At 45.0% G+C, this 17665-nt stretch overlaps 1 protein-coding gene and 1 long non-coding RNA gene across 3 annotated transcripts in view; both read left to right on the plus strand.

Moving 5' to 3' along the window:
• Positions 1–2436: 2436 nt before the first annotated feature.
• Positions 2437–3106, plus strand: LOC109942388 (uncharacterized). Its single transcript, XR_002265155.2, has 2 exons — positions 2437–2538; positions 3020–3106. It is a non-coding gene; the product is annotated as an uncharacterized lncRNA (long non-coding RNA).
• A 10788-nt stretch (positions 3107–13894) lies between these two features.
• Positions 13895–17665, plus strand: part of LOC103638431 (RNA-binding KH domain-containing protein RCF3) — a 33062-nt gene continuing 29291 nt past the window's right edge. Inside the window, exon 1 of one of the 2 annotated variants that reach the window (XM_008661346.4) lies at positions 13895–14803. In XM_008661346.4, the coding sequence (XP_008659568.1) occupies positions 14069–14803 (735 nt within the window). In that variant the 5' untranslated portion in view covers positions 13895–14068. The remainder of the gene's footprint in view (positions 14804–17665) is intronic. The other variant, XM_008661344.4, reaches the window with a different exon arrangement.

Below are 17665 nucleotides of genomic sequence, written 5' to 3' on the forward strand. Positions count from 1 at the left end.
CATGCGCATCTTATGAAAATTTATTCGTTCAATTATAAGTAACCTTTGCACTTACATTATGCAAACTAGTTCAATTATGCACTTCTATATTTGCTTTGGTTTGTGTTGGCATCAATCACCAAAAAGGGGGAGATTGAAAGGGAATTAGGCTTACACCTTTTCCTAAATTGATTTTGGTGGTTGAATTGCCCAACACAAATAATTCGACTAACTAGTTTGCTCTAGATTATGAGTTCTACAAGTGCCAAAGGTTCATAACAAGCCCATAAAAAGACCAAAGATGGGTTCAAATAAAGAGAGCTAAAGACATCCCAAAGGCACCCTGGTCTAGCGCACCGGACTGTCCGGTGCACCAGGGAACTTGACGCTGAACTCGCTACCTTCGGGAAAATGGGAGGCCGCTCCGCTATAATTCACCAGACTGTCCGGTGAAGCACCAGACAGTGTCCGGTGTCACACCGGACTGTCCGGTGTCACACCGGACTGTCCGGTGTGCCAGCGGAGCAACGACTACTTCGCGCCAACGGTCGACTGCAACCACATTAAATGCGCTACAGTGCGCGCTAGAGTCAAAGCACGCGCAGAAGGGGCACCGGACAGTCTATAGGACCTGTCCGGTGCACCACCCGACAGCCCAGAGGCCCCACCAGTCAGAGCTCCAACGGTCAGAACCCAACGGCCAGCTGACGTGGCTGGCGCACCGGACAGTGTCCGGTGGCGCACCGGACTGTCCGGTGCACCATGCGACAAACAGGCTCCCAACGACCACTTTTGGTGGTTGGGGTTATAAATACCCCCCAACCACCCACCATTCATTGCATCCAAGTTTTCCAACTTCCCACACCTTACAAGAGCTATAGCATTCAATACAAGACACACTAAAGAGATCAAATCCTCTCCCAAGTCCTTAGTTCATTCCAAATCAAATAGTGACTTGTGAGAGAGTGACTTGTGTTCATTTGAGCTCTTGCGCTTGGATTGCTTCTTTTTCTCATTCTTTCTTGTGATCGACCCAATTGTAACCGAGACAAGAGACACCAATTGTGTGGTGGTCCTTGCGGGGACTTTGTGTCCCTTTTGATTGAGAAGAGAAGCTCACTCGGTCTAAGTGACCGTTTGAGAGAGGGAAAAGGGTTGAAAGAGACCCGGTCTTTGTGACCACCTCAACGGGGAGTAGGTTTGCAAGAACCGAACCTCGGTAAAACAAATCCTTGTGTCTCACTCTTATTTGCTTATGATTTGTTTTTCGCCCTCTCTCTCTCGGACTCGTTTATATTTCTAACGCTAACCCGGCTTGTAGTTGTGCTTAAGTTTATAAATTTCAGATTCGCCCTATTCACCCCCCCCCCTCTAGGCGACTTTCAGTAGGTACTGAACCTTTCTCTTTTGCAACTCAATTTGGGTAGAACAAACTTAAAGAATATGTTGAGGCCCATCCAGAGTTGAAGGAAAGAACAATTCAAGAAGGTGATGCTTTTGCTGCTGTTTATGGAGAGAAAGAGCCAAGAGGACGTGTCCGAGTTTTGGGTCTAGGACCAACTCCCCAAGATATTGGTACCCCGGGCTTGAGAAGTTACACACCCACAAGACTCCAAATGGAAGTCCTAGCCCGCAAAAAGGCTGAACGTGAGAAAGCTTCTCTAGAACAACGCATAGTAGAAATGGAGGAGAAAATGCAGGAGCAAAGGATGGCTCATGAAATGAGAGATGTGGAAATCATCTCGCATGATGGTTCTAATACACGACACCATCCGGTAAAGTAGCTGAACATCTTAGAGTCATTTTGAAATCTATGGAATATTTATTACTTATTACCCTCATATTTATTTTAGGACACAAGGTCTGGACAACATATTGATCAAACACATAATATTACTCAGTTTCATGAAGATGAAGCTTATGTGGAGGATGAAATCTCTGATGAGGGTGAAAACTTGCTTGGCAACAATCATGTTAGTGTTACCCCTATCAATGGTACCCCAACAATGCAGCCCTCTAGCAAGACGACCAATACAACCCCAGTAGTGCAGCCCTGTCAAGGCAACACTAGAGCTATCCCAGCAAGTCTGCCTCTTCACACTGAACTTGTATTTTTTTCATCCATCCTTCAAAGTTTCTAATTCTCATTTGCTAGTGGTTCTGTACATTTATTATATTCTTATAATTTCATTGTTTGCTTCAGATTGGAAAGGATGTGATCTTATATGCCATATTGAGAGATCGTCCTGTGGCTAAGGGAACAATTATTTCAACTAATCCAAGCTCAGTGCTAGGAGGAGTTGCTCTAGGAAAGCAATATTGTGAGGTTGTTGTGAATGTTGTGCTGAAAAGGGATGCCCTTCTACCTCGCCCATATGGTTATTTGGAGGAGATGGGTGATGCTGATCGGATGTCGATTGCATGGCCGTACAAGAGAGTAATAAGCTATCTCTTTGTTGTTTTTTCATATATGGTGATTGCATATTTTCTAACTAATGGTTTCTATGATTATATAGCTAAAGGTGAGCAAGACATCAAAATCATCCCAGAGTGCTACAGGTATATATATGATTGACATTGTACCACAATTCTATTTTGTGGTATCTACCACTGATTTCAGTAGATATTCTTGGTTATGACTGCTTCTAGCTATGTGGCTGATTTGAGTAGATATTCTTGATTTTAGTAGGTATGTGGCTGCTACTAGATATTCTTGATTTTTTTTCAGTTGTTAACTTACAAGATATTGAGACTGAAGCAGTAAATAAGTCACCAGCTAAATACATCTCTTTTCCTACTAGCTGGACAACATACATTTCAACGTAGATATTAACTAAATGAAAGGACACTTGAGTAGCTGCTCTCTAAAATTCATGCAGCTCAATAAGCAGCAGCAAGGTGTTGTAATCATGCAGTTCTGTTGCGTTCAACTATTGTATATTTAGATTAATCATGGAGCATTGGTGGTATCTATTCTATAGTTTATTTTGGAATGGATTTCTAAGTAGTCTACTAATGATTTGGGTTTTAATTTTGTCAGGAGGGAGGTCCTAGAGGTAGTAAGTCACTTGTTTACTCCATGATGACAATAGCAAGCAGATCGCGGTGGTGCCTATGGATGCTACAAGCCTACAACAAGAAAGATCAAAAGTTCTTTTGGATGGATGCAGCTACATATTTTGTGTTTTGCAAGTGAACTTAAAATTCTGAAACCAACATGTGGTTGTACTAGCTAGTATCTCTGAGCTTTGACAAGCCAAACTTAGTGTTGTTGCTGCTTATTTTGATCTTTATTACAACAAAAGCAAACTTGTGAACTTTATGTATGAATGCAGTACAATTGTTATTGTCATGAATGAAAATATGAGCTATGTCAACATGAGCTATGTATGAATGCAGTACAATTGTTATCTGATGTTGATGATAATTGGAAATTGCTAGTAATATATTTTTTAGGTTCATATAGCCATAGCATTTGATTGTTAGTCGGTAAAAATACATATATCGCATCAGACAGTGTGTCGGTATAAGTTCTAACAGACTGTTCGTCGGGATAAATATGTTAGTCGGTATATCTTTTTAACGTCTAACCGTCCGTCGGTATAAACATGTCTGTCGCTATACATATATGCCGACGCCACTTACAGCGTCAGAAAGTGTTAGTCAGTATAACTCTATAGCGACTGATAGTACATTGCTATAACGACTTATACCGACTGTAAGTAAGTCGTTATTGCTAGGTTGTGGTATAGTGGCTTGACCGATTTCTCGCCGAAGTAATCCAGCGGCGCCTGCGTCCGCCATCACCGTTGCCAGGTCACAATACCGCCTCGAGTGCGGTAAGTTATCCACATCCGAGTTCGCTTTCCTTACCTCGTTGCGTAGACCGTCACGATTTGAGGCAGGGTGCGCCGGGAGGGTGCATTGGCCTGGCCACGGGCTCCACCACTGCAGGTTGGGCGGCGTCGCCGCTCGGACCACCGAGGATGTGGGTGAGGCGATCCTTAGCCCTCGGATAAACCTAGAACGATTAGGATTAGAAGTCGAGTGCTGGATCGACCGTGTTGAGCGTGTACTGTCGATCTGCGATCGGACGCGTGGAGTTTGATCCTGTGACTTAAAATCGTGTCCACCGAGCACTGTGTGGACGGCCAGGGTGTGAGCACAGTATAGGTTTGTCGGTGCAAATGGCAACCGTAGATCTTTGATCGTAGGGCTGTGTGGTCCAGATTTTATTAAACTCGAGTCGTCGGATGCAGATCCTAGGGCCTTGTAGAGTATCGGTTCGTTTTAAGCAAGATCCAATCCGGGCGCTTGTTGTCTAATCGGACAGTCGTGGTCGACTTGTACCCCTTCGTGACGTCTGTTTTACTAAAGAGCCCTCCACAAATTATAAAATAAACCCGCAGTCCACGCAGAGGCAAAAATTAGAACACATAGGTCCTGGAATTTACGCAGAGCACCCTGTACTTCAAAGAAATAGTACATGCAGTCCATTAGTAAATAAAAAGGGGATAAATTAATACAGAAAATTATTTTTGGTACAAAAATAATTTCAGAACCTTGTTTAATTCATGTTTAATCAATTTTATCTCTTTTTTGACCCATTCCAGTTGCATTAAATTCATAATAATATTGTTTATCATCTAGTAAACCTGCTTTGTCATGAAACATATATTAAATTGATGCACTCAGTTATTTCTATATCGACCACTTAAACCTTCGGAAAATCATAACTCTTTAACAGTAACTCTAAATTTAGTGGTTCTCGAACCTACAATCTTGTTTCGAAGCGTAGAATATTATCATGCATTAGTTTGATGTTAATTTCTATATCGACCACTTAGAATGTTTAGTGTGATGTTAATTTCTATTGTACCATGTTTGTTTGTATTGTTGCGAGTAGACGAGCAAGCAACAGAGGACCCAGGTGCTTAGTAGGTGGAAAATTCTGGGTAGGAGCTAGTTGAAGGCAAGTTGTGCCCTTGATCACTTCTATTTACCCAATAATGTTCTTGTTAATCATTATGACCCGCATAGGTTAATTTTGATGGGACCAAATAGGTCACCCCAGTTTGGATATTTTTACACCTTGTTTATCACTAAACTTTTGGGTAGTACCTGCTATTGCTTTATGTGGTTTTAGGTGTTAAGATACACATTATTCATGATCATGCTTTTATTACAAATTTGTTATTTACTGTTTATGACAAGATTATTAACTTAATTGGAACATGGAGCGACCACCCGAGAAAACAGTGCTACCACAAGGGTGTATGAGACGCCCTTGGCTAACTAATTAGGAAAGCCAGTGGAGGACTACTGATGAGGACATCACTATGAGTACGACTACACCAGCAGCACCTCCACATCAAGCGCCACTTCCTTCATTAGCTGGGCCAATCACTCGGGCCCGTGCCAGAGATCTTAACTTCGTCATGCTACTGAAGAATGAGGGCCCAGAAGAATAGATGACCAGCCCAACTGCGGCCCATAGTGGACGACCTAGGGTTGGCCGCCCCTAGGGGCTGCGCCCCCTCTCTCTATTTATATAGGAGCTGCGCCTCCTTTGTTCTTCGAGTTTTGTTTTACATCTAGCTTTAGCTACCCCAGAACACGCACAAATACGTGATGTCCTCTGTGATTCAGAACTCCACCTCGAGTGATATTAAGATTGCTCGCATCTTTTTCTTGTTCGTTCTTCGATTGCGCAAAGGAAACGATCTTCGTGATCAGGCCGATCTCGCATCAGCAAGGTCGGTAACCATTGGAAGTTGGTTCAGCGATTGCATTGGCGCTTCGGGATTGCTCGTCGTAGTCGGATCATGAGGGTCTACTTCCACCAAATCGGAATTATCTCCACTCACCGAAAGATCGGGCACTCCAGCTCTATCAAGTGGTATCAGATTTCCAGGTTGATCGGTGAGTTTATCGAGTGTTTTTTCTCCTACAGTCCACAAAACCACATAAAAATTCAGGTTAGACCTTATACCAGCACCCTTTTGAGCCTCGCACCTTCTTTCAATAATCTGCATTGTTGAATTTGTGCGCTTTCGCGTCATTTGTTGCTGGTCGCATTGTGTTTTTTCTCACCATCCTTCTTTCTTCCTTGTTTTCTCTTTCGATTACATCAAACCCTAGCGCGCCGCAACCATCTTCCTTGTTTTTCTCCTTCAGTTACATCAAACCCTAGCGCGCCGCAACCATCTTCCTTGTTTCTCTCCTTCGGTTACATCAAACCGAGTCAACGCCACAAACCGAGTCAACGCCGCTTCCTTATTTTTCTCCTTCGGTTACGTAAAAAAAAACAGAAAAAAAACAAACCGAGTCAACGCCGCTTCCTTGTTTTTCTCCTTCGGTTACGTAAAAAAACAGAAACAAAAAAAAAAGAAAACGAAGGAGAAAGGATACAAAGCGGTTGTCTCATCTCGGTCGTTTTAAACATACCTTCCTTAAACCGGGCATAACTTTTCGCTCGGTTGTTCAAAAAATCTGAAATTTTTACATGAGCTTGTTGACACCATTCTGAGGCTGGCCAAACTGACCTTAGGTCCGTTTGGTTTCGACAAAATTGTCAAAAAAATTCAGGAAAATAAAGAAAAAATTCGTCAAAGTTCTCGCACGCTTTTTAGAGAACTTCCTGATTTTCTGTAGACCACATCTGAACTCTGTTTTAGGTGAAATTTCGTGTAGCTCCTATTTTGTTGCTCCTTGTGCTGAGAAAAATATCAAAAAATCATACAAAAAAAAGAAAAACAAAATCACATGTGATTCCTACTAGTGTCTTTTTGGCCTCGCTAGTACAATATTTACGGTACTGCCATTCTGCTAGTTCCATCCGCCCTTTGCACTTGTGGCCAGCAATATAGTTTCGTGTTTTGCACTATAATTCAACTTTGCATTATTGTTTGATCGTGCTAATCCTTGACTTGAGTGCAGCCTACCCAAAACTCCACATATTTTTACGACGAGAAGGTTTCTGTTTCTCCAGGCAATCGCTCATCCAATCTTTCACCGGTTCCACCTGTTGGTTGTAGTTCACCACTGTGGCTTGGTAAGAACGGATAAGAATTTGATAACAGCATTTCATTGAGCGAGTTGTCACCACCATTTCCCTGTTGTCGTCGGTTATTCTCCTTTTGGTGTTTTGGTGTTTGCGCTAACTATGGCAGGAGCACACGACACGGTGGATGCCCAGTTGCTAGAAGTAAGGGGACAAGTTGATGGACTTGCTGCTGACATTAGGATGATGCATGAACGGCTTGATTCAACGATCACTTCGACGACCGAGCGTTTCAACCAGCTTGACCTTACTCAAACGGCGACTCGCACCACACTCGACACCATCCTGGCACGCCTTGATGCGTTGACCATAAAGATTAAGCAGGACTACGGCGGTGACACTGAGCAGGACGATGGAGATCGTCGTGGTCGTGCACGCCGTGTGGTTCGTCATCCCCCTAATGACTTATTTTCTAAAATTAAATTTAACATTCCACCTTTTAATGGCAAATATGATCCTGCTGCATATCTTGATTGGGAGTTAGAGGTTGAACAAAAATTTTCATGCCATGATATTGCTGCACATTCTCAGGTTAAAGCTGCTATTAGTGAATTTACTGATTTTGCTTTAATTTGGTGGCGTGAGTATAAAATGAAACATCCCACTGTCATTCCAACCACTTGGGATCAGTTGAAAGCTGCGATGCGACATCGATTTGTGCCTTCGTATTATGCTCGTGATTTGCTTAATAAAATGCAACATTTTCAGCAAGGTTCTCAATCTGTTGAGGACTATTTCCAGGAGTTACAAAAAGGTATGATTCATTGTGGGATATTGGAGGACAATGACGCTGCTATGGCACGTTTTCGTGGTGGTTTAAACCGCGAAATCCAGGATATACTTGATTATAAGGAATATTATGATATGACTACTTTATTTGAATATGCTTGCAAAGCTGAACGTGAAGTGCAGGGACACCGCTCGAAGACATATTCTAACCCTTTTGCAGGACGAAGCTCGACATCCACCTCAGCACCAGTTCCCCCCTGCGCCATCCACGTCCACCACTACTCCACGCGAGAAGACGACCAAACCAGCCAGCACTGCCCCACCCACAGGTCGTAAACGGGATATTCAGTGTCATCGGTGTAGAGGATTTGGCCATGTGATTCGAGACTGCCCAAACAAGCGCACTTTGCTCATTCGTGACGATGGTGAGTACTCTTCCGCTAGTGATTCTGAAGAAATTGAACATGCACTACTTGCCACTAACCATGCAGCTCAGGCGGAGGTACATGTCAACCCGGGCGACGCTGATAGGTATGAAAGTCTTGTTGTGCAGCGTGTTCTTAGTACACATGTCGCTTTGCCCGAGAAGAATCAGCGACACACTCTGTTCCATACAAAGGGTGTTGTGCAGGAGCGGTCAATTCGCATCATTATCGACAGCGGCAGTTGCAACAATTTGGCGAGTACCATGTTGGTCGAAAAGTTGTCGTTACCCACTCGTAAGCATCCAAACCCATATCACATTCAATGGCTTAATGATGGTGGTAAAATAAAAATCACGTGTTCTGTGCGTGTTCCTTTCTCCATGGGTGCTTATTCTGATTTTGTTGATTGTGATGTTATTCCCATGGAAGCATGCTCTTTGTTACTTGGTCGACCTTGGCAATATGATATTGATAGCTTGCATCATGGTCGTTCGAATCATTATTCTTTCATTTTTAAGGGTCAGAAAATAATTATACATCCAATGACACCTGAACAAATTGTTAAAGATGATCTTGCCCGAACTGCTATAACTGCTAAACAACTTGATCCATCGCCCTCTGTTCCTTCTGAAATCAAGTTGAAGGCTCCTGTTTTACTTGCTACACGTGCTGATTTTGATGATCTACACGGTGCTCATTTGCCATGCTATGCACTTGTATGCTCTAGTGTCCTCATTTCACTTGATGATGCACCATCTTTGGCTATTCCCCCTATGGTTGCTAACCTTTTGCAGGAGTACGCTGATGTCTTTCCCAAAGACTTACCACCGGGTCTCCCACCGCTTCGTGGCATTGAGCACCAGATCGACCTCATCCCCGGCGCACAGCTTCCGAACCGCGCACCGTACCGTACAAATCCGGATGAGACGAAGGAGATTCAGCGCCAGGTACAGGCGTTGCTTGACAAGGGATACATTCGTGAGTCTCTTAGCCCTTGCTCTGTTCCTGTGTTACTTGTTCCCAAAGAAAGATGGGTCATGGCGTATGTGTGTAGACTGTCGTGCTATTAATAACATCACTATTTGTTATCGATATCCTATACCACGCCTTGATGATATGCTAGATGAGCTTAGTGGTGCCATTATTTTCACTAAGATTGATTTGCATAGTGGTTACCACCAGATTAGAATGAAACTGGGTGATGAATGGAAAACGACTTTTAAAACGAAATTTGGTTTATATGAATGGTTGGTTATGCCGTTTGGATTGACTAATGCTCCCAGCACTTTTATGCGAGTGATGAATGAAGTTCTGATGCCCTTCATAGGATTGTTTGTGGTTGTTTATTTTGATGATATCCTTATTTACAGCAAATCTAAGAAAGAGCATTTGGAACATTTAAGTGCTGTTTTTGATGCATTGCGTGCTGCCCAGTTATTTGCTAACATGGAAAAATGCATCTTTTGCACACGACGTGTCTCGTTTCTTGGTTATGTTGTTACTCCACAGGGCATTGAGGTGGATAGCAGCAAGATTGCTGCCATTCGGGAGTGGCCTACACCGACGACGGTCACACAAATTCGGAGCTTTCTTGGACTTGCCGGTTTCTACCGCAGATTTGTTCGTGATTTTAGCTCCATTGCAGCGCCTCTACATGAGCTTACAAAGAAAGATGTGTCGTTTGCTTGGAGTGATTCGCAGGAGGAAGCGTTCAGTACTTTGAAAGATAAGTTAACCCAAGCTCCCCTATTGCAATTGCCTAATTTTAATAAAGTGTTTGAGTTTGAATGCGATGCTAGCGGTATTGGGCTAGGTGCTGTTTTGTTACAAGAAGGAAAACCAGTTGCTTATTTTAGTGAAAAATTAAGCGGTGCTAGTCTAAAATATTCTACTTATGATAAGGAGCTTTACGCTTTAGTGCGCACTTTGCATACATGGCAGCACTATCTTTGGCATCGTGAGTTCATAATTCATTCTGATCATGAGGCTTTAAAACATATTCGTACCCAAATAAATCTGAACCATCGTCATGCTAAATGGGTATAATTCATTGAGTCTTTTCCTTACATTATTAAACACAAGAACGGGAAGGACAATGTTATTGCTGATGCTTTGTCTCGTCGCTATACCATGCTGTCACAGTTAGATTTTAAAATCTTTGGTTTGCACACTGTGAAAGATCAATATGTTGACGATGCTGATTTTAAATATGCTTTCGGCCATTGTATTAATGGGAAAGCATGGGGCAAATTTCACATACAGGATGGGTTCCTGTTTCGCACTAACAAGTTGTGTGTTCCAGCTAGCTCGGTTCGTCTTTTATTGTTACAGGAAGCACATGGAGGCGGTCTCATGGGGCACTTTGGCGTCTACAAGACACATGAGGTGTTGGCTGCCCACTTCTTTTGGCCTCGGATGCGCGCTGATGTTGAGCGCCTTGTTGCACGCTGCACTACTTGTCAGAAAGCTAAGTCACGGTTGAACAACCATGGTTTGTATATGCCTTTGCATGTTCCTACTTCCCCTTGGATTGATATTTCGATGGATTTTGTTTTGGGATTGCCTAGAACTAAGAAGGGGAGGGATAGCATTTTTGTGGTTGTTGATCGATTCTCCAAAATGGCTCATTTCATACCTTGTCATAAGACTGATGATGCTAGCAATGTTGCTGAATTGTTTTTTAGAGAGATTATTCGTTTGCACGGTATTCCCAATACAATAGTCTCGGATCGTGATGCTAAGTTTCTCAGTCATTTTTGGAGATCTCTGTGGAATAAATTGGGAACTAAATTGCTGTTTAGCACCACTTGTCACCCTCAGACTGATGGTCAAACTGAGGTAGTTAATCGAACTTTGTCTACCATGCTTAGGGCTGTTTTAGACAAAAATTTGAAACGTTGGGAGGATTGCTTACCTCATGTTGAGTTTGCTTATAATCATGCAACACATTCTTCTACAAAGATGTGCCCTTTTCAAATTGTTTATGGTTACATTCCTAGGGCGCCTATTGCTTTGTTTTCGCTTGATGCTGCGGACGCCCCACACATAGATGCTGTTGCACATGTTGAACAAATGATTAACCTCCATGAACAAACTCAACAAAACATTGCTGCTACTAATGCAAAAAATCAGGTTGCTGGTAGTAAAGGAAGAAAACTTGTTACTTTTGAGCCAGGTGATATGGTTTGGTTGCACTTGAGAAAGGATCGGTTTCCTACTTTGCGCCGTTCTAAATTAATGCCTCGTGCTGCTGGTCCTTTTAAGGTGCTAACAAAGATTAATGATAATGCTTATATCCTTGACCTGCCTGCGGATTTTGGTGTTTCCACTAGTTTTAATGTTGCAGATTTGAAACCATATATGGCCGAGGATGAGGAGTTGCCGTCGAGGACGACTTCACTTCAAGAAGGGGAGGATGATGAGGACATCACTATGAGTACGACTACACCAGCAGCACCTCCACATCAAGCGCCACTTCCTTCATTAGCTGGGCCAATCACTCGGGCCCGTGCCAGAGATCTTAATTTCGTCATGCTACTGAAGAATGAGGGCCCAGAAGAATATACGACCAGCCCAACTGCGGCCCATAGTGGATGACCTAGGGTTGGCCGCCCCTAGGGGCTGCGCCCCCTCTCTCTATTTATATAGGAGCTGCGCCTCCTTTGTTCTTCGAGTTTTGTTTTACATCTAGCTTTAGCTACCCCAGAACACACACAAATACGTGATGTCCTCTGTGATTCAGAACTCCACCTCGAGTGATATTAAGATTGCTCGCATCTTTTTCTTGTTCATTCTTCGATTGCGCACAGGAAACGATCTTCGTGATCAGGCCGATCTCGCATCAGCAAGGTCGGTAACCATTGGAAGTTGGTTCAGCGATTGCATTGGCGCTTCGGGATCGCTCGTCGTAGTCGGATCGTGAGGGTCTACTTCCACCAAATCGGAATTATCTCCACTCACCGAAAGATCGGGCACTCCAGCTCTATCAACTACCTTACCCGAAAGGGGCAAGGTTAGTAGGGGAGTTGTCGGTATAGGGAGGTTTTCGGGTTGATTTTGTTGCGATGGCTTTTTAGACCGGGGATTCCTATATTGCGCTCCCTAGAAACTGTAGCAGGTTTCTAAAGCTAGTGAAAACTTTGTAAAGACCTCATAGTGTTACCCTGCCTCACTTCCTTGGTAGAGGTGTATGGGGCCCGTACAACCCCGTGGTAGATGAGTAACATGACTTGTGGGTAAAGATGCACAATCTCTACAGAGTGTAAAACTGGTATATCAGCCGTGCTCATGGTCTTGAGCGGCTCGGACCCTCACATGAGTAACTTATGGAATTAAATTTAATTAGTCATTTGCATCGCATTGTAGTTTATTTATTAATTGTGATCTCTCATTATCTGGGCTGGTATTTACTTATACTTAGTATCTGCTAATAAAATCTGACCAATTTACTAAAAGCAATGCTCACTTTAACCATTATTTGTTGATCAACCTTACACTTCACATGAGCTCCCACCTTTGGTGAGTTCATGCACATTAGTCCTTACAACTTGTTGATATATGATCTTTTGTGAGCTCAGCCTTGCGATATATAAACCCCCCACACGAGAAGAATAGATGGTCCAGGAGGAGGTCTACTACGAAGAGTACGAGCTTGTCTAGGTGGCGTCTCACAGTCAATTTAATGGTGTCAACAAATAATTATTAGTTTGATTTATTGTTATCATTTATTTTTGTAAGACTCTTCAGCTATATAATAATGATTGTGACATTTATCTCTATACACTTGGTCATGATATGTGCTGTTTTTCTTTGGTACACATAAGAGACGCACCCGACTTTATCCCTTAAATCCGGGTGTGACATTTTTATTTCATATCGCAATTAAAAACAAGTGAATAAGTCTGACATTATCATTTATGGGCGTCGTCAGTATGCTATCGGGCCTGCAAACCATAGACACAAATGATCCCACCAGTTATAGATACGGGATAGCATAATAAGAGCATATTTAATTGTACCCAATATACCTTCTCCCAATTCCTATTTTAGGAAAAAGTTAAGAAACAATGCTCCAATTGTTCCTCATCTTTTCTCCCAAAATCTTCGCCGGAGAAAACAAGATGTCATGCTGCGGAAATATGCGCCACCATCTTCTTCTCACAAAACCAAATTTCTCGCCTTTGAATTGGTCCACCGTTTACGTCACCGACAAGCTTTTCTATTGGCCCAGTGCTTCTCCAGCACTATTGTTTACGTCATCTGATAGCACTATTGTTCACGTCACTGACACTACTCCAGTGCTTCTCCACTGGACTAATGTTGTAGCGCAGTTTGCAGCCTGTGCCCATGCTTTGGTGTTGTGTCTTTCTATTCCGGCTCCATAACCCCAGGCCAGATAAGCAATGTTCCACTGTTTTGATTTTGCTCCAGAGCCACACAAGGTTCTTCGCTACACAGACATGATTGGCGGCCCAAAGCACCAAATCGTGAGCGAGAGGACCCGCTGAAGGGGTTTTATAGCTCACCATCACTAGATTTTTGGAAAATTACTGGGAGTAGTTAGAGTTTAACATTTTTCGAAATTATATGTTTTAAAAAGGTTCAAAATTCCTTGTATTAGAAGTTATTTTTTTAATTGTTGGAAATACTCTAACATCTAATATAGAGCTAAAACTGAGAGCCGTAAAATAGCAAATTTCGGCGAGACGGGCGGTGACACAGCGCCTCATCTCGATCTCCCTCCCGGCTCCCCGACCTTTGTAAACCCTAAAAATCAATCTAGTTCGCACCAAATCGATCGCGCCTCAGCTCAAAATCCGAAACGGTTCGAACGATCAGAACGATTCAGCTTCAGCTCCTGAATCCAGCAGCAATGGATCGCTCCCGCTCCAAGCGCGGCTACCACTACGACCAGGACTCCCCGCCGCCCCGCTCCAAGCAGCGCTTCGACCGCCGCAGCGGTGGCGGCCAGAATGCTAACTCGAGCTATCACCGCCGCGGCCCCCTCGGCGGCGGCGGCTCCGACCGCCGCGGGTTCCTGCCCCCTGCCCCCGCGCCGCCCCCGCCCCCGCCCCCACCGCCGCTTCCTCCCTCGTCGGCCACGGCGGGTGGCGGCGCTGGTCCCACCACCACCACCACCTCCTTCCGCATCCTGTGCCCCGAGTGCAAGGCCTACGGCTTCCCACCCGGCTTCGTTGCCAAGGTCCGGGACGACAGCGGCGCGCTTGTCACTGTGCACCCGCCCTTCGCGGGCGACTACGTCCGGGTCATCGAGACGGTGGACGGCGCGAGGCGCGAGGCAGACGGCCGCCCGCCCATGTTCTCCCCGGCCCAAGAGGCCCTTCTCATGGTGCACCGCCGGATTCTCGAGACCGACGCTGACGACGGCGACGAGGATGGCGAGTATGGGCCCAGGGGCAAGGACTCCAGGGACAGGGGGAAGACCACCACACGACTCATCGTGCCCAAGATGCACGTCGGATGCTTGCTCGGCAAAGGTGGGAAGATCATAGAGCAAATGAGGATGGAGACCAAGACGCACATTAGGATCCTGCCGCGTGACCAGCACACTCCGCGCTGCGTTTCCTTGTCCGAGGAGGTTGTACAGGTAAGACAATCGATTGCTACAGCCTGCAATACAGTCGAACATGAGGATTTGTAAGAAACAAAGAACACACATGAATGCATATTCAAAGGTGCAAGTCATACCACCAATGGTTAATTAGGCAAGAATATCATGAAAATCAGTATTAAAACTCTTAACAGCAGCATCAATGTTTTGTAGGCAAAGCTAGTTCCCTCACTATTTATGCTCCATCAGTGCTTGAACAAAAACCATAAACAACACTTAAACCAATCTCAAGAAACAACCAAACAATAGCAACGAAATGGTCATCCACAGTCCAAGCCTGCAAAATCCACTCTCCTTCCCCAGCAGCTTGACACATGAATGTTTCATGTGTCATTTGGCTGCAACACAGAAAATGCAGAAATTCCAAGGGAGAGATAGAAACAAAGGAAAGTTTTCCATGAAGCCCAAAAGTTCCCTTATGCATGACACTATTCCTCTATTTATAGTCGTGGGATATAACTTCGTATGAAATTACAAACATGCCCACAAATTTTACACACATGATTTACATGTTCCACAAGGGCAACATTGTCATTTATCCTCTTTTCACGCCGAACAAGCCTTTCCAGTCTCCTCCCTTGCTTCGTATGCTGATGCGTTTGAAGCCGAAGCCTCCTACTTCGGCACGCAACCTTCACATCACTCGTACGCAGGCGAAGCTCCATAGCTTCTCTTTTTGATTCATAAGCCGCTTTTGTCGAAGGATAGCTTCGCTGGTCCTTCACATTGTACCTGAAACACATCTTTTCAATTTGATAATAAGGGGTTTTGAGGATCTTCGACAGTAGAGGCCCCCAACAATTGCCAAATCATACAATTCTCCTCTTTAAAAGAAATAAAAGAAGCTTGTCGGGGAAAAGATCCTCGGGCCCCTGGGCCCACAAGTCAAAGGGAGGATAACGAAAGGTTCCACCCCTGAAGGGCCTGTCCACGGATAGTCTCGAGGCACTGAGCCCGGGGTCGGGAGAGGCGGAGCCAGAACAGGAGGTTGGGCGAACCGGTCGGGCGAACCCAGAGGAATCCACTCGAGTGGATTCCACGCCTGACCTGGGACCGACTCGCCATAAATGACTGACCGCAGTAAACCATGCCTGGCGCCGAGCCATGGCAGGGGAGTCATTCCGCCTTCCACTCATAACCTACCGGCCCCCAGACCTGTAGCCCACTCATGACCTATTGAGCCGAGGCCTGAGTGCCCTGCAGTCTACAGGCAGTCTATAGGTCCCACAACATGATGAGCCACGCCGAGACTCAGGCTACGGAGGCTAGGGGTCGACGCGACACGACGAAAGCAATGATGATGTCAGAGCCCCTCGTCGCCTGTGCACAACCGAACTTAATGAGCCTGGCCAGGGAGCGCAGACATTGACAGACGAAGTGACGAACTTAATGCTAGGCAAATATTGACAGACACGTTTCTATCGGAGATAGAACACTTCGTTTTACCACGACAAAGTAACTCCTTCGCCAAGAAGCTACATGTAACCGCCCCCTCCTTGGTTCATAAAAGGAGGGTCAGACGAGAGACGTAGAAGAGAAGACACGGAGGATTGCGGAGGCCGAAGTCGAGTAGCGCATCGCTGCGACCCTCGAGGCTTAGTAGAGAGCATCAAATTGGTAGTCCTTAGGTCTAACCACGCATAAGGGACTTGAGAGCTCCTCCCTCTCGCCCGCTTGTAACCTCTACTACGAGCATTGAGCGACAAGGTGCCGATAACGCAAGCCGCTAAAGACTAGATGTATGGACGTTCTGTTCGAACCAGTATAAATCTTGCTCCCACTAAGCACACCATCCAAATCTAGAACGTGCACAAACAAATTTACTTATCGGAGCTTGTTCGAAACACCGATAGTTGGCGCGCTAGGTAGGGGCCTGCGCGTTCTCGACGTCTTTTTCCCCAAGCTTTGGATGGCTGGCCACGACGCAGTTTGGGCCCTTGGAACGACCTTCCATTTCGAAAGCCTCGATTTCGTCGTCAATAGCGATGGAACATGGCAGGCTACCCTTGGAAACACCGAATAATTCGCTTCCTGTCAAAACATTTACGTCCTTCAAGTAGGCATGACCGCGTAGCCGCGCTAACATCTCTAATCTTTTGTTTGCCCAATTAACGCAGGGCCACCTTCCCACGTTTGAGAATATCGAAGCGAACGGAAATCGTTCGAAGCCGACACACCGGACTAGGCTACCCTTCGAATCGTCACTGCCCAGAAAGGGAAGTGTGCACCGAGGGCCCCTCTCCGGTAAGACCCCGAATTTGTTCATTTCCTTTGGCAGGGACCGAGCGACAAGCTAGTCGCGGATTCTGGAGTTCTAAGCAATGATTTCAAGTCGCCTGGTCGAACCCTGGAACCTACCAGGTCGATTAGTCGACCCCTAGTCGGTCCCTGGTCGTCCTAGACCTTTTAGACTAGTAGTTATACTTATATAGGTATATATATACATAAATATACCTATATACATTATATAAATTAGAACAAACAACTAGGATAAACAAAATAACATATTGCTTTATTGTGATTTGTTACTTACCTGAACCTGACTACCTAGCAATGGCTTAGGAGTAGAGCAGTAAGCCAGCAACCATCCACTAGTTCGGCACTGGCACTGGCAGAAATACAGAGAAGGGGAGAAGGGGGGAGTAGGAGGAACCTTAAGATGACGAGCTCATCTCGTCAATGGTGCTGGTTTGCTGGAGAGTGGAGACGCCGGTAGTCCGACACAGTCGTCGCCGGTGCTCTGTCATAGGTCACAGCCGCTGCCGGTACTGGTCTTCTGGACTGCAGCCAGCAGGCAAAGGTGCCGGTGGAGCAGGCCAATAGGGGGCGAAGGTGAGA

Source organism: Zea mays, chromosome 9 (genome assembly GCF_902167145.1).
Source record: "Zea mays cultivar B73 chromosome 9, Zm-B73-REFERENCE-NAM-5.0, whole genome shotgun sequence".
Taxonomy (NCBI): domain Eukaryota; kingdom Viridiplantae; phylum Streptophyta; class Magnoliopsida; order Poales; family Poaceae; genus Zea; species Zea mays.